Consider the following 22,989-nt stretch of genomic DNA (forward strand, 5'->3'; position numbering starts at 1 on the left):
CCCCTCAGCCTCACCCTAGGCTAACGGCTTCCCCTCCCCCAAAGCCTCCAGAACGTTCTTTCCCTTGGGAAGGGGGCGGGGGAAGGGGGGAACGCGCGCGCGCGGGGCGGTGGTTGAGGGGGGTCGACGGCTGCTCGCCAGTTGGACAGTCAATGCTAGCGCATCCAGTATCACCATCCGGGTTGTCATAGCAACACTGAAAGTACCTATTGGGAGCGCGTCCAACTAGGGAAAGCCCCGCCCCGCCCCCAAACCAACTCCTCCCTACTTTTGCTTTCCCGGCCCGCCCCACCCCTTCCCCAGAGAATTGGGCGCGTGGCAGGTCCAACTAGGTCCACAATAGCTTTCCCAGAACTCTTCTCCCTCCCTGCCCGATCCTACCATAGCCATGGGCGCAAAGGTGGGCAGCATATAGCATCAATTCTCCCAGGAGTTGGGGCGTGGGGGGTAGGGGCGCGCAGCAGTGACGAGGGTAGGACACTCACCTGCGGGAGGAGGCGAACGAGAAATGGGCAGGAGTGCTGGGTGAGAAGTTGCGGGGACTGTCCAGGGGGCTGCTGCCTGAAGTGGGAGGAGTTGCGGCTTAGGCCAGAACTGTTGAGTCCAGGGTTCCCTTCCCTCTCAATCCCCTCCGCCATGTGACCCTTTCCACAATTTTACCTCAACATTAGCCATCCCAGCTCCCTCAATTCTGGCCCCGCCTCTGTTTGACCCTCATTCCAATCTAGATTTTCTCTGACCCTGTGAGGCCCCATCTGGTTCAGTCTCTAACCCAGCCAGCTTTGCTCCGATCCCGAGCAGTAACTCGGACTGCCTTTGAGTGCCCTTCCAGATCTAGGTCCGAGATCCTAATCTGCTCTGGATCTATTCCAGGCCGCCCAACCTGACCCAACCCACTCAGCGGTTCAGTCCAGTCCAAAACCAACCTCGCCCCACCGCTCTTCTATTTAATCCCGCCTCTGTTCATCTGGCCCCACCTCCTATCCTATGTGGCCCCGCCTCTGGCCCGGACAGCCCAGCCCTTCCCAGGAGACCTTTCACCCTCTCGGCCACCCTGGACTGGCTTTCCACTCCCACCCTAAAACTCACCTATGTGTCCAGGGAGTGGAGAGTGGGGCCTCGGTAGGGTAGGTGACGTGCTGGTCAGGATGAGGCTTTTCCTATTACTGGTACGGCAGCTGCAGGAGGGGAAGGAAAGGGAGGGGAGGCGGGCAGTGCCGAGCAGAGCGGAACAGAGCTGGCCCTCAGCTCTACAGTCTTCCATTCCTATTCCCCCAGGGGGCCAAAGCTGGGTGAGCTTTGGGACCTGCAGTTCACTGGGATTATAGTCTGGGACCAGGTGCTAGGAGCATCCCTGGAGCTTATGTTTCAGGGCAAGAGTCCATGTCTCCATCCCACCCTAGCCAAAGGCCCCTTAGCACCTGGAGTCAGTCAAGAGTGAATGTGTCAGTGAATGAGAGAGAGACAGAGACAGAGACAGAGACAGAGATAGACAGAGACAGAGACAGAGAGACAGAGAGATTGTATGTGTTATTGTATGTGGCTGTATATCTGCCACTGTGACTTTCTGTGATTCTATGATTTTGCTGTGACTACTGAATTTGTATCTGCCTCTGCCTCTGTATATCCTTGTGTTTTTTATAGTCTGTGTTGTGTGTGTGTGTGTGTGTGTGTGTTTCAGTGACTGAATCTGACCTGATAAGAATGAGTTTCTGTTTCATTGTGTTTCATTGTGTTTCTGAGCCAGGGCTCTGTGTGTGTGTGTGTGTGTGTGTGTGTGTGTGTGTGTGTGTGTGTGTGTATGACTATACTGCTACATATGTGTCTAGGTTGCTGTAGCACTGTGCTCATTTTCTGTAGGGCTCTGTGTGAATTTCTGTGCCTGGGTGAATTCTTTGTGACTGAGTTTCTATTACTACTGTGCCTATGTATCAGCCTGTCTGCCTGTGTAGCGTCTGGATCAGGGTATATCTGTGTGAGGAGGGGCAGGGAGCCCCATTTCTCTCCATCCTCCAGTTGAAGAAGGGAGACAAGTTCAGAAGGGGACTCAGAGGAGGGTGAAGTCTCCAGCCCTGATTCTACCACCCCCCCCACTGCCCGAGTGTTGTCGCTGCAGCTGCTGCAGTGAAGCATCTCATTAGATCAGGCAATTGGGAAGGGGGGGGGGGGACAAGGCCTGGTGGCCTTACCTATTGTTCACAGAGAGCAGCGCCCCCACATCCCTTCTCCACCTCCCTACTCCACTCCCCACTCCATCTCCACCCAAATTCCCCAAACCCCAGTGGCAAGGGCAGAGCCCAGCTGTGCCCACAGACAAAGGCGGTGTGCCCGCCCAAAGCTCCACTTTCCCCCCCACCACATCATGCCCCCTCCAAGGATGTACGGGCAAAAGCAGCATCTCATTTCATCCTGATCCCCAGCCCCCAACTCCCAGGGCCGCTGATAGAGCAGACCTGCTGCTCCACACACACATCTGGCGCAGCTGGGCCGCCTCTGCAGCAGCAGCATCCCTGGCCTGGACCCCGCCCTTGCAGCAGCAATATAGAGGCGCCTCAGAGCAGGGCCAGGCCAACTCCCACGCCACCCCCCTAAGGGCAAGAACAAGGGGCTAGGGGACGGTCCAGGGACCTAGCCTAGGGCCCGAGGGCTGGCATGGTCTCAAGAAGGGAAAGGGGTTGGGGAGGATCTCAGAATCTTGGGAAGGTTCCTTGGGCAGAGGAAATGGGGGAGAGTGGGCAATAAGGGGTCCTAAGGCTTGGGGGAATCAAATAGGACCCGGACTCTGGGGAGAACACGAAGACAGTGGATGGGAGTAAGGGGTGTTTATTGGAGGTGGGGTGAGTGGTCGGGGCCGCGGGGCTATTACCTCTTGGTGCGGCGGAACATGCTGCTGTCAAGGAAATAGGGCATGGAGAAATTGGAGAGCACGGTCCAGAGCGAGTCAGACATGGTCCAGGGGCGGCGGCGGCGGCAGCGGCGGTGGAGACATGGCGGCGGCAGGTGCGCGGGGCCGGGGCCGGGGCAGGGACGGGGAGCTCAGCGCCGCAGCCGCAGCCGCATCCAGCCCAGCCCAGCCCGGGGAGAGCCGAGAGCAGCGAGCAAAAGAGCCAGCGAGGGACAGAGGAAGGGAGGGAGCACGGGGGAGGCGGGGGCCAGAATGAGCGAGGGAGGAAGGGAGGGGGGAGGGGGAGGCCCCGCCTGAACAGGCGGCACGTGGCCCCGAGTGTCTGTGTCTGTCTGTGTACACGCCTCCAGCCTTTCCCATGAGGGAGGACCCCCAGGAGGCAGAGTTTAGGCCTCCTCCCCGCAGGACATACAGGCCTAGTTCCCCAAATTCCAAAGAGAACCCCTCCAGGTCAGAGGCCTGGGCCGATTGTGGCATTCCCAAGTCCCAATGGTCCCAAGCCCTATGCCCTCAGAAAGCACCTCTGGTTTTAGGGAGCTCCCAAGCCCCAGATCCTGGCACCTCATAGATAAGGGTGCCTCCAGACTAGAGCCAGAGCCCCCAGACTAGCTTCAGTTCCTAGATTCCTCTCCTCCCCTACCAGCCCCACCCTTACCCCTGGGAACCTCCAGTCACTCACCTGCTACTCTTTCTGGGCAGAGGCAGATCCTTCTGAAAGGCAAACATGGGAAGTGAGGGTACTCAAGAGCCTGGAAGATCAGCAGGAATATCTCTGTAACCACCCCCACTCTTCCCTCCCTCTCCCAGGCTCCTGTACCTGCTTTGATCCTGGGAGTTGCCAGGGATACAAACAGTGGTCATTCCATCATCCTGACAGGACTCAAGAGTAGGGATCCAGTGTCTCCACCAAATATTACCCCCAAAGTCCCTCTTTCCACGGCCCCCTCAGACTAGGACTAACCTTCTCCCTTTGTCATTTAGAAAGACAGGTAAGCTAACTAAGGCTAGTTGGGCCAGGGCCCAACCAGAAAAAGTAGGGATGGACTCAGAGGGCAGCTGGAGGTAGATTAGGCCTTGAATCCCCTGAAAATAAGATATTCTACACCCCATTGAGGCTGTGGCTTTCAAAATTGAAAGTGATCTTGCCCTCATGAAGACCAACAAGTCTACTAGGAGCTATAGATTTTACTCTAATAGGACAAAACAAAAATTGTTCAGTTACATGATGAAGAAGAAGTAACTGACTGGAAGGTGAAATTCCCTGGATCCCTCTTTCCAAAACTAGTTTGGTCCTTTAGTGCTTTTGACCTGGAAATATATATATACTAATATTGGTTCCAAGGCAGAAGAATGATGCTCACTTCAGCAGCAAGGCAGAAGAAGGGCTAGGGGATTGGGGTAAAGTGACTTGCCCAGCTAGGAAGTGCCTGAGGTCATATTTAAACCCAGGACTTCCTATTTCCAAGCCTGGCTCTCTATCCACTGAGCCACCTATAGCTCATAGTTTTAAAGAGGAGGAACTTAAAGGACAGATTGCTGATAGGAATTACAGCAAAGTCACAAATCTAGAAAATGTCAATAGGCTTGAAACCTCTCCTGAGGCCAAATACAGCACTCTTTTCCCTAACCCATGCTTGCTTTCTGTTGCAGTTTAAGATTTACAAAGTATTTTCCTCAACTAGTAGTTGAGGTCAACCAGAAGTAGAGAGGTCAAAGGTGTTTTACAGATGAGAACACTGAGACCAAGAAGTGAAGTGACTTGCCTACAACCTCACAACCAAGAAGCATCAAAGCTCAGACTTTAGGTCAACTTATTTCAGATCCTGTTCTCTTCACACCACACCATCCCAGCTACCTTTGAGGGAGCTCCTCTACCTTGGTCCAAATTGTCTGGAGGGTCTAAAAACTCGGAATTCAAAGGGGGATAGAGAGGAAACTAAAGTAAAATAGTAGTCATTGAGATACTTCCCTCCATGAAATATATTTAATGATTCAAAAGGAAAATTTTGCTAGTGTTGAAATTTCCTTTGGGCACATCTGCTCTAGGATCCTTCCTAAAGGCTACAAACTGAAATCTGGTACTTTTTAGGGTTGTTTGGCTATAGAAAAGAAGTCATTTCATCCTTGGCTTCTGTTATGGGCAATCCTAGAGCCAGCTAGACACCTCTGCTTGTCAGGAGAGCCAATGATGAAAGAAGTGACTAAGGGAAACTATTTGGAAATGTGAAGAGGGTTCTCTATACATGAAGAGAAGGCTGGAGGCCAGCTTAATAAATCCTGGGTCAGTGAAATCTGGTCCTTCCACAGTTTTTCTGGGCAGGTCCAGGTCCAAAATGAAAATATTTATATGGAAGACTTCTGGGATATATAAGGAAGAGTTTCTAGGATATGGGTGTCAGTATGGAAAGGAACTCAGTTAATAAAATTAATTCCCTAATTTTCTACAAGAATAAATAGGTCTAGAGAAGAAAAGTAGCCTGCCCAAGACCACATTGGAAGTTAACAGCAGAGCTAAGATTGGAACACAAAGACTCCAAGTCCATTTCTCCCACTAGGCCAGGATACTTGAGGACCATGATGGTTTCTGATCTCACCCCTAGAAATGGGAGAACTACCCCACATGTCCCAGACCCTACCCTTTCCCTCCAGCTGGGGAAGCAAAGTCCAGCTCTTGGAGAAAAGGAGGGAGAGAAGACAGAATTTGCAGCCCAAAGGGCCAGTCAGAAGTAGTGTTCATGGAAGAATCCGTATGTCCTCAGCCTCTTTCCTCCCTCTTCTTAATCCCAGGCTCTCATTGAGCCATCTCTGCTCGAGATCCTTAAATCCAGGCCAGGTTTTCATGCCGCCTTTATCAGCCCTGGGTGAATGAGCAGTGGCCAGGTTGGTTAATCTGGACCCGCCGGGAGTCTGCAATGGTCTGGGCAAAATTCTGGCACGGAACACAATCCCTGAGAGTGAAGCCCCAGGGCTAGAGAGAGCAGGGCTGGTGGGGTTGGGTCTGAAAGGTTCTTTCTGGAGCCCTGGCACCGCTGGCTTTCAGTCTCCAGAGTATTCCTCGGACTCCTGATGCCTTGAGTATCTCCAAGCTCTGGGGGAAGGTCAATGATAGAATCCAAGGGACCCGTTTGCCAGCCCCACGCCCTCACAAATATCCCCACTTTGCGTTCGAAGTCTAGGCTTCCCCTTTGTTGAGGACCAGAGAGGTGTCCCAAATTCTTGGTCTCAAATAGATACCAACACATGGACAGTGCCACCACCCTGCGGACACCAGGGTGCACTCTTGCATAGGGACCTGGACAGCCCCGCTGCTAAAGGGCGGGTGACTGGGAGGTGGCGACGTGGGGATGCGGAGGGGACAGAAAGGATCATACGGCCATAGTTGCTGAGGACAGAGAGAACTCAGCTTGGCGTGTGGATGGAAGCGGAGACATCCAGGCTCTTCCGTGAGAAAAGTATATAGCTTGGGCCAACTGTGGGAGCTCGGAGAGAAAGAAGCCTGCCTAAATCACCTCTCCTCACGCTCCACTGTTTCTAGTACTCGATATCCTTTAAACTCCTCGTGGCTATAACACGACTCTTCCCCGAACAATGCTCAGTTCCCCATAATCCTATCCTCCTCCACCCCCTGTAAAACTCCCAACCTCCTTCCCCCCCTTGCCCCCCCCTCACCCCCCCCCCCCGTTTAAGTCAGAGTCCGATCTTCCGTTAGCTCAGTCCCCAAAAGGCTCCAAACCCTGGGTTCACTCCACGCCCAAGTCTCCAACCTCTGGCTCCGCCTAGTTCTGCCGAGCCCCACCCCTCCTTCCCCGTCCACCTCAGGCTTGGGGCGGGATCAAAAGGGAGGAAGCCCGCGTGGCACTGAGCCAATGAGAGAAGACTATGCGACCACACCCCTCCAGGCCCCGCCCCTTCTCCGTCTGACCTCCGCCTGGACCGAGCGGAGCAGAGTCTCGGACCTCCATCTAACTTGGTAGGAGGAGTGCCTGTCAGTCCATACCAACCTAGGCATCCCTTCAGGCAGATTTGTCTCTGTCGCAGCCTCCTCTCCTTTCAGAAACTAGAGACCTTTTTCCTTTTCTTCCTCGCGTTCTCCCCTAACCTCGCAGAACTTCTGTATGTACTCTGCCTTTCCCCAGTAGCTGACCCAAAGCCCTTCAGAGGTCATCTATAACCTTTCCTGCTTCCAGGTGGAGGGAGTATTCCATCACACGCACACACAGTGCCTAGCCTCCAATGCCTCCTAGATGCCTGAACCTGCCTCCGACACCCAGAGTTGTTACTGACATCTCATCGAACTCTCTCCTGCCACACTAATTGCTCTGTTCTAATCGGTCCAAACTCCCCACACTTTGGCATTCCCTAACCTATTCCCAAGTCTTTCCCACATAGTAGCTCTTCTTTCCACTAGAAGGTGACTGGGTGGGAAAATGGTGAAAGGAGAGTCATAAGAGGATGGAGACTAAACTGCAGAAGCCTGCCCTGCTTCCCAAACTCTAATGCCTTCAGACTGATGGACCTAAATTCCCCGACCTAAGGCTGGAAGGGAGGTAATTATGTGGAGGTGGACCAGGGGCGCACGCGGTTTGCATCCCTTCAGGGATTTGTGGGAAGTAACGCCAAAATAGGGACAAATAAGCATCATTCTGCCTTGATTTTTAAGTCTGGCGGCCGTCGCTCTTCAGGGAAAACAGGATTATCCAATTCATGCTTGCTCACCCACTCCAATCAGTGAACTGTGGAGCCTGGTGCTAAAGACACTGAGGGCTCACCTCCATTCCTCTGGCTCCAACCTATTTCCTTCCTCTATGGGCCTCAGTTTCCCAGTTCTTAGTGGGCAGCCCGCCCCCCCTCCTTGCGCGTGCGCAGCTCGACCTCGAGACTCCCGCGACAGTGAGGAGCTAAAATTCGCTGCCGCCCACCGGCCAGCTGGCCCCACCAGGGCCAGTGGGGGAGGGGACAGGAACGAGGATATACGCTGCTCGGGGTCTCCAGTCTCCTCCTCGCGTGGCTAGAGGGAGTAGGAGCTAGTGGTTACTTCGGGTTCACCAGACCCGGCTCTTGCCTGGGTCAGTGATCGGTTTAGCCCGATCCCGAACACAAACATGTTTACGGCCGCGGAGGCAGAGGCGCGGCTAGGGTGGCCCCGGGGGCCTCAGGGAAGAAAAGGGGAGGGGTTCCCTAGGGCCATAACTTTCCATTCTCCTCCCACTTAGCACTGCAGAGTCTGTGAGTTGGCTCAGTGCCCCCAGGAACTAGAACTGGACCCCTTCTCCAGACACAAGGAATCTGTCCAGTCACCTTTGAAATTCAGCGACCCCGCTATCCTTGCTCCAGTGCCTCTGCAGGACCAGAACCCAGAGTGACCCTAGGCCAAGCCTTGGCCCTCCTGTTCCACATTTACCTGGGCCCTCAGTTTCCCAGATTGGGAGTGGGGCAGAGCCCTAGGCAGAGGGGCGGAGGCGGCTCCGCGGACCTCCCCGCAGCTTCTAGCGCGGCAGGACGCAGGGCGGCGTTTTGGGCGGGTCATTGCCCTAATAACTGGCGACGGCCCCAGTCCCAGATGGGTACCTTCAGACCCAGCCCCTGTGCTAAAGCTTCGGTGGACCCAAGTCTGGGAGGGGCTCGAGCTAAAGCTGAATTAGGTAAATAGGGAGCTGGGGATGTGAGGAAAGTGAGTCTGCAGCTGGGGCCAAGCTATTCGCCAGGGTCGCAGGGGGCTGCGTTCCGACTTGGCCATTAGCTTAATGACTAGGAGACTGCTACGGCTCCAGATCCTGTCCAGTATTCCTGACCCGACAACCCTCAAGGAACAGAGAAGCATCCTGGTCCCTGGCCACAGCCCTGCACTGTCCCCTAACCTAAACCTAATCTGAATCCCAAATCCTTCGTTCTAGTGCCCCTGTTCCAGTAGTGCCGGCCCCAGCCTCATTCTCAGCCCTTCATTCTTAGTCTTCGTTCCAACCCATAGCTTGCTCTGCACACACAGACCCGCAGCCCCAGAGGGCTTAGCCCAAGCAGGGGCCCTGATCTGGGCTGGAGACGAGTAGCCGAGACTGGAGCTCTGGGAATGCGGGGCAGTGAATGTGGGGCCAGGATGTGGGAGAAATGAAAAGGACTATGAGGCTGGAGATCAGGGAATGCGGGGCTGGATGAGGGCCGGGGAATGCGGAACCAGGGATCCGGAGATGCAGGGCCAGTGTACCTGAAGCCTCCGGCGCCGGATGATGCCGGAATCGTCCATGGCGGCGGCGGCGGCAGCAGAAGCAACGGCAGCGGCGGGAGAGGGAGCGGCTGCTCTCCGGCCCCCTGTGAGGGAGGGAGTGGGGGGGAGGAGCCGCGGCGGTGGGAGAAGGTGGGGGGCGGGGGCGGAGCTATGAGGGGCGGCCTGAACAGTCACTGCGTCTGGAAAGCTGTAGCCGCAGCCACGGCCACCACAGGAGAGACAGCTCACCTAGACAGACACGCTCCCCTCACAAAGACACGATCTTCTAGCCACAGAAAAAGAACCCCCCCCCCAACAGAGGTTCAAAGACGTTTTCACGGAGACGTCCTATGAAGAAACCCCCTCTTCCCATTCAGTGGCATCACCCCCCCTAAAGAGAAAGACACCCCCCCTTCAAAGTCACAGACTCCCTCACAGGAACACCCACATCCACCCCACACCCAGGGGATTACTGGGAGTTGGGCGGAGCTGGACAGGATTTATAGGTCAGATTAGGATCCAGCTAGGGGAGATGAAGGAAAGAGTAAGCCTCCAAAATAGAGAAGGAGCCCGTCCTAGGACTCAGACCATCCACCCCATTGCCTGTGGCTTTTCTGTTTTCTCCTGGAGCATATTGGAGGGTCTTTTCTCTGTTCTCTGTTTTCACATACTTTCTACAGTCCAACCACCTTTGGGAAGACTTTGGTTCCAAGTGAAAAGGGCAAAGGCCCAAATCCTCCTTCTCTGGGTTGGACAGAACAGCCTCACCCTTCTCCTTCTCTTCCCTCTTCCTTCCTCATTGCATTTCCCTTACTTCTATAAAAGACCCCAGTTTTTTATTCTCAGCTAATGGACTCTCAGGACCAGAGCCAAGACAAGATGAAATAGTGAAAAGACTGGAATCTCAGGATGCCAAAGAGTGGACCAAGGAAGGAGTTGAGTTTGTCTCAGGAATTCTATCTTCAATCTGCCCAACAGAAGGCCAGGTGCCTAGGGGAAGCTACACTCCTGACCCCAGAAGCTGGAACTGTCAGAGACTGGGGTCACCTTGTGCGCAAACGCCACCTGCCGGCCAGACCTTGGGGGTCTATAAGGCATTGGGGAAAGAAGTATCTGTCTCCGTCTCTTCCTTACGTCTGGGTCAGTCTCGATGTTTTTATCTCTTTCTCTGATCTTTCAGTACCAGCAGCTAGGTGCCTCACTATCTTTCTGTGTTTCTCTGTCTGAGTGGACTCCCACTGTATCTACTGATTCCATTTTTGTTTCACGCTTCCTTCCCTATTTCTCTGTGTATTTACCTTTCTTGCCCGGTATAGTTGTTTCTGACCGTCTAGTTCTCTCCTTGTCGCTATCCAAGGTGCTGATTTCATCCAGTTCCACTAGCTTCAGACCTAGGAAATAAGATCGGGCTGGGGTGGAGCTGGTGTGAGGCAACAATGACTGTCGACAGAACCTGAAGCATTCTAGGCACCTGGGTCCTCCTCCTGATTTAGTGAAGGGTACTGAGGATGTTTCTCAGCACCCTATTAGACCAGTGCTCTAAGATTCTTCTGCTACTTCATCCCTCCCTCATCTAAGAGTTCTCAAATGCTCTCAGCTCTTGGCTCCAGCTCCTCCCTCACCTCCCTGGGGATAATAGAATAGTCAAGAGAATTGGAAGGGGGAAAGTGCAAGCTCTTGGCTCTTGTGACATTTCCTGTAGCCCTTAAGACACAGAATAACGTGTAGAAACTGCCACAAATATCTATTATACAAACAATACACTCACTCTGTTATTTCCTCTCCACAATACACTACAGTAAACAGACATCCACATATGAAGACTTAGTAGACACTTCTCCCATTTCCTTCCCCCATCCTCACTAATAATGACAAAATCTCAGGTCTGGTCCATATCCTATCTGAGAGAGACAGAAACATTTAGGCTTACACAGAGACACATTTTGAAATTCAGCCACTCTTCACTTTGTGAATTTCTCCAAACCTCGATAAACCAACCCAGTAAACCTGCCTCCTGGACTGTAGGGGCGGACCCTAGTTGGCTTTTGTCCCACCCTAGCTTCCTTCATCTTCATGACCTCCCCGCCCCATTCCACTCAGTCCCTCCTTCTCTCTGCTCCGCCCCTGCCTGACTTCCTAAGTCCGGCAGCCCTCACTAGCTCAACTGCAGAAGAAACACGGAGCATCAAACCTTGGACAGTGCTACCTGGAGAGGTTGAAGCCAGGTAAAATCCCACCAGGCCAAGACCTTGGAGTTTAGATGAAGCAGGAAACAAGTACGAGCCCTCCCTTGACGTCCTCTTAGGGATTTAACCTTTCGGTAGCCCTGGAATTCCTTTGGAGGAGCAAATATTTTGATTCTGGGGATTGACATTCTCCTGGAGTTTGCTCTCCCAAACTCTTTTACCTGAGCCCTAATTGAGTCAGGCAACTAGTTAGATGCAGAGATGGGGCTCTCTGTGATCACACGTGGCCTAGACAGTGTGAAGGGCTGAGGGTGAGCAGCCACAGCTAAGCCGATTTGCCTTAGGAGAATGAAGGAGGGATGGGGGTAGGGTTGTGATAACCATGGCCCTGGCTCTTGTCAAGGTCATCAGTGCTTAGACAAGAGCAGAACCTGGATGAAGGGGCAGAGCTGAGGAGTCTGGAAATCAGGAAGGCAGGATCCTGCTGGTAGTGTAGGACTGGGAGGCAGTAGTGTGGGACATATGGTATGGGACTAGCAAGCAGGGTCCCTGGTGAAGATTGAGTTGAAAATCAAGGATCCTAGAGATAACTAGGCAGCTCTCGTCAGGATAAGCTGGGTGCCCTGAAAAATCTTATCTTCCAGGTGGACCCCCACCCAAACTATATATTGCTGTGAAGAGGTGTATTAGGGAAGGACCAAGGCAGACCAGAAAGGACAATAAGCCTGTTATCCCCAAAAGCACTGTGAAGGAGGACTCGAGTGCAGTGACTCAGTTCAGTTTTTGATCCTCAGGTGGACATGAGAGGCAGTGTGGCTTGGGTCCTAGGTCTAGCCTGGGCTATGAGTCTGCTGGGGACTCCAGGGACCTTAGGGCTAGCTGGACATGATGACGGTGCTGCCAGCCACAAATGCCTAGGCACTGAACAAGTCAATAAGGAGCCCAAGTTCAATGGGGCACCAAGTTGGTGTGGACTCCATTCTGCTGGTAAGTGATATCCCTCCCCTTTCTGATCTTCCTAGGATAGACAAATAGTTCCCCCTCTCTCTGGACTTCCTACCTCTCTGAATTAATTTAGGAAAACCACACATACACACTTGTTACCCTAAGGTTGACTCAAGTCACCATAATCTTGCTTCCCAGGGAGACCCCAAGTGCAACAAGAATCCCTCTCACATTCCAGGGCCAAAGAACTTCAGGGGAGGGCAGTCCTAGCTGATGTCCTCCATCGAATGTCCCAGTCCCTCTTCCAGCAAAACTTACCTTTTCTCTTCCACCCCAGGCTCCCCCATAATGGCAGGCATCTGCCTCATTTGGGACCGCTGTGGGGGCCTGAGCCCCAGGTGAGTGCAGTCCTTCCATCCCTTCCACTGCTGGACCATCCTGGAATAGATGGATAATTGATGCACTAGAGGATTTGCATGCTTTTTACATGTATTTGAAGACACTCAAGGACACAGCCATAGAGATACCCCACATCAGTTTAAGTCTAACCTAGAAAAAATATCTGAGCTTCAATTACTTCCCCCTCTGACCCTCTGTACGCTCTACAGTCCCTGCTGCCCTAGGCTAGGGCTGGCTTTGTGTCTTCAGAGTCCGTTGTCTGAGGCTCTGGAATTCTCTAATCTTTAATCTCTCCTGGGCTCCTCCAGATGTGAATCCTTCCTACAAAGCCTCTCCCATTTCCTCTACTGCTCATTACTGGCAGGCAACTGGGCCCATCCTGAGAAACATGGAAGTGTCCAGGCCCTACCAATCTGTGCTGCTTTCTGTGACCAGTGGTAAGAGGGATAAGTTCAGGGACACGAGTAAGGCCTTCTGAGAGCTTGCCTTAGGATAGAAATAAAGTTAGGAGTCTGAGGCAGTTTGAGGGGAGGGACCGGGCTGGAGGAGGGAGGCAGGAATGAGATTGTACTGGGGGGGATCCATAAGGAAGGCAGAAGTTTCGATTAAGGTGCATAGGAGCCTGCTTTCCAGTTCTGTCCTGGTCATCCTTGACCAAATGGTGCTATTAGTATAGCTGTGGTAGAGGGTGGAAGAAGCTGATACCCCAGTGGGTCATTTCCAGGTGGAGCCATGGTGATTTAAGTTCCACCCTCACACCTTGGGGGTGGGGGGGAGGTGGTAAGGAGACTTGCCTGGCTATGAGAAACAAGGTTGGAGAACAGGCCACAAGGCAGAAGATTTTGAATATTTGGATTAGAATTTGTGGCCACAGAGTATTTTAGACTAAGGGAGGTAAAGGGTATGGTCAAAGCCTAACTTTAGGAAAGGGAATAAAACTGCTTAGGCAGCATACACTGAAGACAGAGAAACTTGGATGCTGAGAAGTTAGTTGTTTAGTAATCCAGGCATGAGAAGGAACAAGAGTCTGGGATTGGGAGTCAGGACACCTGAACTGGTTAGTTTTGTCAGTTCAAACCCCTGTCCCCCGAGTCTGGAATGTTGAGAGAAAGGGTGGGACTACACCAGCTAAACTTCCATTTCTGAGACCCTGATTCCCTAGTTGTTTCTCTCCCTGTTCAGGTTTTCAGCCTGCAGAGATGACCTGACCTGTGGCCGGAATTGGCTCTTCCAACCAGGAGGAGGGAGTTGTGAGGGTGGCTGTCTCACCTTTGACCAGGTGAGGACCCACCAGAAGTCCAGGTCCAAGTGGCCCCAGATCCCACAGGGTCATGACTTTCCCATGGTCTTGGCCCAGCCCCTATCTGACCTCCCCATCTCTCCTTGCTCCACGTATTGGGTAGGCCCTTTCTTGCCTGCTTTGGCTTGAGCCTACAGGCCCTCAGAGAGGCCCTAAACATGAACTGCACCTGCTCCCTTGCCCCCTGGTTCACATCTGGCCCTCATCCTATGAGCAGGACCCTCTTCTCTTGATATCCTGGTCCCCACTTCGATTGCTTAGCTCCTCTCCTCTACCTTAGTCTCACCTCTTACCTCCTTCCAGACTAAATATGGATCTAACCCCGACCCTCAAATGCTATTGATCCTAATCTGGTCCTACAGACCTTCCTGGATGCCAGAGACCTGTGCAATTCTGCTTTGGGAGACTACCTGGTTGCTGCACCTGCTCCCTGTCCCTTCCTTCAGCTCTCCATCTCTGACTCAAAGCCTGGCCCAGAGACCCCATTCAGCCCCGCCTGCCAAGGGGGGCCACTGCCTGGACCTCGAGGGCGCCGGGACCACCGGCTTAGACGCCGAGCACTGCTCCTCCCTCCAGTGGGCTTCGGCAGTGGCAGTGGCAGTGGCAGCGGTAACAGCCCCTAGAGGTTGCAGGAAGCTGGGAGAGAAAGGAAGGATGATTTAGTGTTGAGAGCTGGGAACCTTGACAAGCATTCAGGACCTCAGTGGAGTCAACGAGAAGCTCCCTCTCAGCAGCCTTCCTTCCCTCAGCTCCAGCTACCTCCCACTGGCTTCCCCGTGCTGTGCCCCCAGATTTTATCCTCAGATCCCGGCCTGATCAGCTCAGGAGAGTGGGATACAACACTGACTCCTTGAATAAAATGCACAGCTACAAAGTCCAAGACTCAGTTGCTTCTTGTGAGGTGTGTGTAGTGGGGGGTGGAGGGGGGGTGGATGGCATTTAGAAGATATAATAGTCTAGAAATCTTCCCAGAGTCTGGGGAGTCACAAGTTGTAGCCTGGAGGATAGGGAATGGGGCCTGGGACTCCCTCCTCCTCCACTTCCCCAGTCTTCAGATTTTAGCCTTTGGATATGTATTAAATATATATCTTTCTGTGTAGGCTTCCTCCACAATAAAGCTGGGGAAAATACTTGATTTGGAGACAGAGGACCTAGGTTAGAATCCAAACTCTGGTTATTGCTACCTATGTGACATTGGGAAAGTTCATTTACATTCTCTGGGTCCATTTTCCCATTTGTAAAAGGTGGGAGTTGGACTACAATTTTAAAGGCCTGATTGGTGCCATAGCACCACCATGCTTTGATTTGGGCTATTCCCCACCCCATTCCTATCCTGCACCTTCACTTCACCTTCGATCATACACTATTATCCAAAGATTTCAGTCTTTCTCTGACATTAATAGTCCCTGACTCTGGACCCATTTGGAACCAAGTCCTGGGGTAGTCTGACCTATAAAAGAAGGGTCAGATTTTTTAAAAATATTTGTCTCTGGTTTATTTATTATACTCTCACCCCAGACTAGAACTTTAGGGAAAATTTTTTATTATTATTAGAAACCCTTACCTTTCATCTTAGAATCAATACTGTGTATTGGTTCCAAAGCAGAAGAGTGGTAAGGGCTAGGCAATGGGGATTAAGTGACTTGCCCAGGGTCCCACAGCTGGGAAGTAGGAAAATTTTTTAAACAGATCTTAGGTTTGTCTTGTGTCTAGGGTTTTCCCAAAAGAGAGTATCTTATCTAATAAGACATTCAATACCGGTATCCTTCCTCCATTACAAAAGAAATACAGTTGTCCCTCACTTTATCGCGGTTCACTTATTGTAGCTTCACTGTATCAGGGGTTTTAAACATATATATAAATTCTGTATCATGGAATTTTCCCTATATCACAGGATTTTATGGATGAATACCATATTATGCATAATGGAAATGCAATATGCCACTACCTCTTGTGCTTGTCCAAGTTTTCCAACGTGAGATTGTACATGGCATGCTATTGGCTGATGGAATGAAAGGTGATCAACCACAGCACTGTGTTCTGTATCCTGGGACCTGATTGGCTCAGTGGAAAATAAGAATGTGGAAAAGGTTTATAGGAGAATGGGAAGGGTTTATAAAGCCTTAAAATATATATAAAGAATAAAACAAATATAGCACCTCCACTTCTCAGATTTTCACCTATCACAGGGGTCTCTGGAATATAACTCCCACAATAGGTGAGGGATCACTGTACTCAAAACATAAAAGATTTATAAACACATATTGAAAAATAATTAAAACATGAAAAAATAACTCATAACTCTTCTGCTCCATGCAGGTAGATGCTTAAAACATTGTTGGACTGTTTTACTTAGGCTTTACTGTCCAAACAGCATGTTCAAAGTCCTATCTTCTGGTGTCAGGGCAAGCTTGCCAGGCCTGTCTTCCTGACCAGGTAGTCATCTGATCCTTCAAGATTAGAAATTATGTCCAGCTGCCATTCACCTCAATGACTTTAGACATCTTAAGGGTCCTATAGAGATGCCAAAGTTTGACATGTCGTCTCAAGATCACTATTTAGTCATTTGTGCTCAGGGAAGGAAACACAAAGCAGAAGAGGCAACTAGAGTTTTGAGATGCAATCTCAGGTTTACCTAAAGAATCACATCAGGCATAGTTTCAAATTGTTCCCTGTAATGGTTGGGCCAGTTCACAACTCTACCAATAGTGCCTTAGTGTCCCTATTTTTCCATACCTTCTCCAATTTGTCACTTTCCTTTTCCATCATGTTAGCCAATTTTTTTAAACCCTTACCTTCTGTCTTAGAATCAATATTGGGTATTGGTTCTAAGGCAGAAGAGTGGTAAGGGCTAGGCAATGGAGGTTAAGTAACTTGCCCAAGGTCACATAACTAGGAAGTGTCTGAGGTCACATTTGAACCCAGGACATCCGCCTCTGGGTCTGACTCTCAATCCACTAAGCCACCCAGCTGCTCTCACCATGTTAGCCAATTTGATAGGTGTGATGTGATGTTTCAGAGTTGTTTTTGCCTTTCTCTAATCAATAGTGATTTTTAGCATTTTTTGAAACTATTGATAGCTTTGATTTCTTCTGAAAACTTCATATTCTTTGACCATTTATATGTTGGAGAATGCATGCCATATTCTCTCTCTTTTTTAAGTATATAATAAATTCTACTCGCTATTCTCAAAACTGCCATTATGCTTCTTTCCAATTTCTTGTTTTCTTCTGTGCATTTAAAAATATGCCAACTCTTTTTTTGTCATCATTATTGCTAACTCCTTCTATGCTACACTCAAATTAAAGACAAAGAAAGAAAAAAGTCCTGGTAACAAATAAGGATAGGAAGAAAAAGGAAATCCACCCAAAGTTAATATTAAAAAATGTATATCTCTGCATCTTATTGCCCATCATCTTTCTATCTGAAAATAGATAACTAGCTTCATTGCTGGTCCTCTAGAGGCGTGTTTGGCCATTACATTGATAAGAGTTCTAAAGTCTTTAAAAGTGGTTTTTCTTTACAATGTTACTATCTTTGTATAAATTTTTCTTCTGACACTTCTCACTTCATGCTTCATTAATTCATGTCACCCAGGGCTTTCATAAACCATCTTTTACCATTTCTTAAAATACAATAATAACCAACTATATTCATATATTCACATAACTGAACAATTTCAGTTCAATCATTCTGGATTAAGAGGTACCCACACCCCCTAGGCTCTAGGTTTGTTTGTTTTTACTTTTACTTTCTCCTTTTTAATTTCCTCCCCTCAGAATTGGGGAATTTTATTTTGTTTGCAACAAATTCCCTCCTCATTTTATTGTCTGTAATTTTCATCATGCTACAAACATCCCATCCTACACTTGTTTCCCTGTTGAACTTAATGGATTTCTATGAAACCGTATATGTGTTTAACTCTCATTTCAGTTAAGAGTAAGCTTCAGGGGGCAGCTGGGTAGCTCAGTGGATTGAGAGCCAGGCCTAGAGACAGGAGGTCCTAGGTTCAAATCTGATCTCAGCCACTTCCTAGCTGTGTGACCCTGGGCAAGTCACTTGACCCCCATTGCCTAGCCCTTACCACTCTTCTGCCTTGGAGCCAATACGCAGTATTGACTCCAAGATGGAAGATAAGGGTTTAAAAAAAAAAGAGTAAGCTTCATCTGCCTATACCCCTTCTTCCATGGTTGCATACTCTTCTTCTCACACACCCCACTTAGGAGAAATAGCAAGTTCCACCCTCTTCTTCCTTTCTACATTAGTATATTCCTTTGACTCTCTTTTCTTTCTCTTTTTTAAAATGATCAGAACTGAACCAATCCCCCACCAGGTTCTCTGTCTTTCTTACTGAATTCCCTCAATATTCTTCAAAGTTATTGTGGTTCTAGGAGGATACATTTCTTCTTTTTCATTAGAATATTAACATTTTTTAAATGTTAACAGTACATCATCTCAGAGCTCCTTCCAATTGCTTAAATAAATTGACCTTTCTATGTTCCTCTTGATTCTTGTGTTTGCAATTCAGAATTACAACACAGCTTTAGTCTTTTCATCAGAAATTCTTGGAAGCCTTCAAAGGTTGATTTTCCCCCCTTGCAGGATTATACTTAGCTTTGTAGAGTAAATCACTTTTAGTTGTAAGCCTGTATCTATTGCCTTTTGGAATATGGTATTCTAATATCTCTTCTTGTTTAAAGTAGAAGTTATTTGTAGTTACTTGATAACTAAATTGTTTCTTTCGGAAGGCTTACAGTAATTTTTTTTTTTTGATGTGGAAACTCTGGATCTTGGCTTTGACTGTCCTGGGGCTTTTTCTTTTGTGGTTCTTTTCAGGAGGTGATAGATTCCATCTTCATTTTGTCTTCTTGTTCTAATTGATCTAGATGGTTTTTATTTATGGTTTATTAAAATACAGAGTCTAAAATGTTTTTTCAAAATATTTTTCAGAAGATATAGTAGTTCTTAAATTGTATTTCTTTGTCCTGTTTCCCAGGTCAGATTTTTTTTCAATATTTTTTTTTCTAATATTTCTTGCTCTCTCAAATACTTGATTTCTGTTTGGTCTATTCTAATTTTCAAAGTGGGCAATGAGGTGGCACAGTGGATACAGTACTGGGCCTGAAATCAGGAAGACATCTTCCTAAGTTCAAATCCAGCCCCAGATACTTACTAGCTGTGTGACCATGGGGAAGTCACTTAACCCTGTTTGCCTTAGTTTCCTCATCTGTAAAATGAGCTGGAGAAGGACTTGGCAACTCTTTTCAGTATCTTTACCCAAAAAATCCCAAACTGGGTCACAAAGAGTCAGACATAACTGAATTACAGCAAGAGCAAGTTTTTAGAATCTATTACTTAAGATTTAACATTTTCTCTTCAAAACTTTATTCTTCCATTTCTTTCCCTCCAGAGTTTTAATTTCATTTCATTTCTTCTATTCAGGCATGGAATTCTTTTTTTTTTTTAATGCTTACCTTTTTTGAATCAATTCTAAGGCAAAAGATCAGCAAGGACTAGGCAATTAAGGTTAAGTGACTTGTCCAGGGTCACATAGGGAAGTACTACAGAGTTGCCCCTTATTTGTGGAATTTGTATGGAAATTTTTTCTCCATTTGAGTATCTACTTCTCTTTTGGGAGATCTCTAGAGCTATAATTTTGTTCTTGTTTTACTGGCTGGTGTTTTATTACTCTCTCCAGCTTTAACTCTTGAAATGGGGCATTGAGGCAGGACATGACTCCCATTCTTCTGTGCTTCTTGGTGATAAGGTAAGCCCTTCTTGAGTTCATTCTGGTTCTTCTGGACTCCTGCCTTCACTCCCAGGATTAGGCTCTCCTGAATCTCTGAAGTTCACAGTGATGGATTTGTAGGATCCTCTGTGGCTTCTCAGGACAGAACATTAGGGCACTTCAGAGGCCCTGGGTCTGGGATGTCCCTACCTGAGTACTGCAGTCCCATGTTTCTTGCTGCATTTCTCCCTAGGGCTTTCAAGGTTCCTAACTGAGGGGCCTCCTGATCTCCATGAACTTTCTTGAGGAATCCCTCGGCCCCTGTTGCCTACAGACCCAGAACCCTTCAAACTACACATTTCTCTGGCCTGCTTCTGGTCACCCTAGGCAGCTAATGAACACTTGCACTGGCTTTACTGGTAGCCCTCTTTCCTCCTTAGGTTTCTAGCTAACCCTCTTATACAGTTCTGAGATAGAAGAAATCTCTGGAGTTTCTCATTAGGTTTCTTGATCCTTATTCATCTGGTGCAAATTTCAGGGTTTTATCACAGGTATGTAGGAGCAGAGCAATCTCTCTCCTGTCAGTCATCCATTTTGCCTAATTAACAAACATATCCTCTCTTTTTTTACATTTTAAAAATAATTTTTTTTCAATCAGCAAAAATCTGTCTTCTCTCTCACCTCCTCCCTCCTTCCAAGTGAAAAATAACAAATTCCCTGTTCCAAACATGGATAGTCAAACAAACAAAAACCTACACTGGCCAGGTAGAGAAAAATGTCTTAATCCACATTCTTTCACTTCTCTATCAGGAGGTGGGTAGCATGTTTCATCATGAGTCTTCTGGAATCATGGTTGGTTGCTATATTGATCAGAGTTCCCAAGTCTTTTTTTTTTAATTATGTTATTTATTTATTTCACAGAATGGGCAACTTTATTGTTAAGAGAAACAAACCAAAACAAAAAACCTCAAGGTATTTGAGAGAATAAAGATATCTCAGGATTTGGAGGAGAATCTGCACAGTCCCCTGACTTCTATCCCAAAATCCTGCCTGAGGGTGGTAGGGAGAGGCAAAGCCCCTTAGTTGCCAGAGCCAGAGCCCTGGCTTGTGCTGGTTTGGGGTGGGGGAAGGTGTAGTCTGTTGTGTATGTGTGCACTTATATGTGTCAGGGTGAGGGAAGACTGTCTGGGTTACTCCCCTGCCCCTAAAACTCAGATATTCTTTTTCTACTGGGGATAGGGCATTGGGGCAGCCAGAAGGAGGAGACTGGCAAGAGCCAGGTAACATATGGGGCAATAAAACTAGCTTTCCTGAAGGATTATCAAAGTGTGACCAAGATGCCTTTAACATCTGTAAATATTGAGGCAGTGGGCCCCCTGTATTTAACTCTTAGAGCTGGAGTTTTACCAACACAGATATTTCAGAGGCTATTTGTTGGGGTAGGGGCTCAGCGCCAATACTCAGATTTTAGTCCCCCACCACTCTAGATAGCTTCAGAGGACCAAGTCCATTTGGGGAAAGGAAGAGGGAGCTCTATTTCAACATTAGGGATATATGGAATAGGCCAGAACAGTAGGCCCAGTACCATGGACATGTGAGGACCCATATCCACAGAGCCCCAAGGCAGAGGACCCCATGGAGTCTGGGAATTGGGAATCCCAGGGGGAGGCTAAAAGATGTCAATGTAATTTCTGATCTTGTTCCGGTGGTTCTGGGCGATACACTCAGCAATCCACACAACATTCCGGCACTCCTGCTCCTTAAGCTTCACGAAGGCGTAGAAGATGCCAAAGTGGAACTGTCTGAGAAAGGCCAGTTTGTTCAGGTTCACCTCATGCTCAAAGAATCGGTCCTCCAAGGTCTTACCTCCACCATTGGAGCTAACTGCTTCAAAAAGCTCTTTATATTGTGGGTAGAAGTCAGCCACCGCTTTGACCTCCTTGAACTCATTGGCCTGTGCCAGAAGGGCCTGACCCTGCGGGTAGAGCAGCCCACAATTGGGGAAGAGATTGGCCCGGGCTTGCTTGGAGAGTTCGGTGCCAAACGAGTTGATGGTGATGATGAAGGCCCTTCTGTCCGCCTCAAACTCCAAGATGGGATTCATGACCTCAGCTGTGATGCCCCCCAGCAGGGTGCAGAATTGATAGAAAGATTCCAGGTAGGATTTGTACATCGTGTTGCGGAGGATTTCGATGTTCAGCTGCTGGAGTTCCTCCTTAGAAAAGTGGGTCTGGAAGAAGATAGCGAGCGGAGAGTCCACCAAGATAGCGTTGTACAGCTCTTCTTGTGTCTGAGCGATGTTCACGGCCTCTATCTGATCAAAGTGGCCCAGAGGGTGGCACTTGGGCATGAGCTCGGAGATGGAGCGCTCGTGTAGGGTGCCCGTTAACAGCAGGATGACGTTGTCGATCATGTAGCTGTAGGTGATGAAGTCCAGGAACTTGCTCAGCGGTTCAAATGCCTGGTTCCTCAGGTAGAAGAACTCTGACACCAACTTCTCCCTCATTCTGTCGTCAATCATGGACACGGAGAGTGGGGAGACCTCATTCGCCAGGAAGTTCCCGTAGGCTGTGGTCTGAAGGTGGAGTTTCAGATCCTCCAGCGACTCGCACTGCACCAGGTTCGTGTAATCGAAGTGGGTTAACAATCCCGTCTTTAAGCCCCGGACCAGCCCCTCCAAGTAGCCGTTGTTTGCGTTGAAGTGGAGCTCCGAGAACGAAAACATCTTGACTTGTGGCTGCAGGCCCCGCGGATCCAATCAGAATCGGAGCATGCGCGTGACCCCGCCCCTCTTGAGTCAGGTGACTCATTGTCTTGCCCAGGGCTCTTAAATCCTTCTAAGGTGTTTGCTTTGGGATAGCTAAGGTGACTAGGTGGGGAGAGAGAGTCCTGGCATGTCTAACCTCTGACACTTCCTTGCTGTGTGACCCTGGGCCAGTCATTTAACCCCGATTGCCTGGCCCTTTACAGTTCTTTTGCCCCTAATGGATATTGATTCTAAGACAGAAGGTAAGAGTTTTCAAGAATAAAACAAAATTGTTTAGCTGTGCTCCCCTCCAGCTCTGCCACCTGTGAGCTGCCCAGCTTACCTTACCGGCTATGCTCTCTCATTGGGCTGCAGGGCAGAGAGTTGGGGAATGTGAAAAAATGTCCTCAGTTAGGGTGGAGAGGGGGAGGAGATCAGCTAAACCCTTTCTAGTAATAAATTGGGGGGGGGAGGAGTTGAGTACCCACAGAGAGTGCTCTGTGTGCCATCTTTGGCACCTGTGCCATAGGTTCCCTGTCACTGATCTAGAGTACAGAAGATGAAACCTGTTGCTCACC

The 22,989-nt window shown here is 49.2% G+C and overlaps 3 protein-coding genes across 27 annotated transcripts in view; 1 reads left to right on the forward strand and 2 right to left on the reverse strand.

Annotated features, from left to right (window-relative positions):
• Window positions 1-10,507, reverse strand: part of MAST1 (microtubule associated serine/threonine kinase 1) — a 33,740-nt gene extending 23,233 nt beyond the window's left edge. For 4 of the 20 annotated variants that reach the window (XM_056822667.1, XM_056822666.1, XM_056822665.1 and 1 more), the window contains exons 1-5: window positions 10,406-10,507; window positions 3,585-3,616; window positions 2,867-2,890; window positions 1,090-1,178; window positions 486-561 (exon numbers count right to left, since the gene is read on the reverse strand). In XM_056822667.1, the coding sequence (XP_056678645.1) occupies window positions 486-561; window positions 1,090-1,178; window positions 2,867-2,890; window positions 3,585-3,616; window positions 10,406-10,477 (293 nt within the window). In that variant the 5' untranslated portion in view covers window positions 10,478-10,507. Of the gene's footprint in view, window positions 1-485; window positions 562-1,089; window positions 1,265-2,866; window positions 2,996-3,584; window positions 3,617-9,107; window positions 9,223-10,405 lie in introns of those variants that run through there. The other 16 variants (XM_056822674.1, XM_056822670.1, XM_056822669.1 and 13 more) reach the window with 9 other exon arrangements.
• RTBDN (retbindin) lies at window positions 90-14,817 on the forward strand. 6 transcript variants are annotated; one of them, XM_007488467.3, is made up of 7 exons: window positions 90-400; window positions 9,954-10,247; window positions 12,088-12,280; window positions 12,576-12,636; window positions 12,946-13,074; window positions 13,820-13,916; window positions 14,241-14,817. In XM_007488467.3, exons 2-7 carry the CDS (start codon window positions 10,017-10,019, stop codon window positions 14,598-14,600), a joined length of 1,071 nt encoding a protein of 356 aa, XP_007488529.1. In that variant the 5' UTR covers window positions 90-400; window positions 9,954-10,016; the 3' UTR covers window positions 14,601-14,817. The 6 variants fall into 6 exon arrangements, 4 of the variants coding, with proteins under 4 accessions (XP_007488529.1, XP_007488531.1, XP_007488532.1 ...); XM_007488469.3 differs by lacking the exon at window positions 90-400 and having other exon boundaries at window positions 9,225-11,332; window positions 11,938-12,280; XM_007488470.3 differs by lacking the exon at window positions 90-400 and having other exon boundaries at window positions 9,225-11,332.
• Window positions 14,818-20,538: 5,721 nt separating this feature from the next.
• On the reverse strand, window positions 20,539-22,440 carry LOC100009856 (V-type proton ATPase subunit d 1-like). The gene has a single exon (XM_056822687.1). It carries the CDS (start codon window positions 22,388-22,390, stop codon window positions 21,335-21,337), a length of 1,056 nt encoding a protein of 351 aa, XP_056678665.1. The 5' UTR covers window positions 22,391-22,440; the 3' UTR covers window positions 20,539-21,334.
• Between the last annotated feature and the right edge of the window lie 549 nt (window positions 22,441-22,989).

Source organism: Monodelphis domestica, chromosome 3, assembly GCF_027887165.1.
Source record: "Monodelphis domestica isolate mMonDom1 chromosome 3, mMonDom1.pri, whole genome shotgun sequence".
NCBI classification, from domain to species: domain Eukaryota; kingdom Metazoa; phylum Chordata; class Mammalia; order Didelphimorphia; family Didelphidae; genus Monodelphis; species Monodelphis domestica.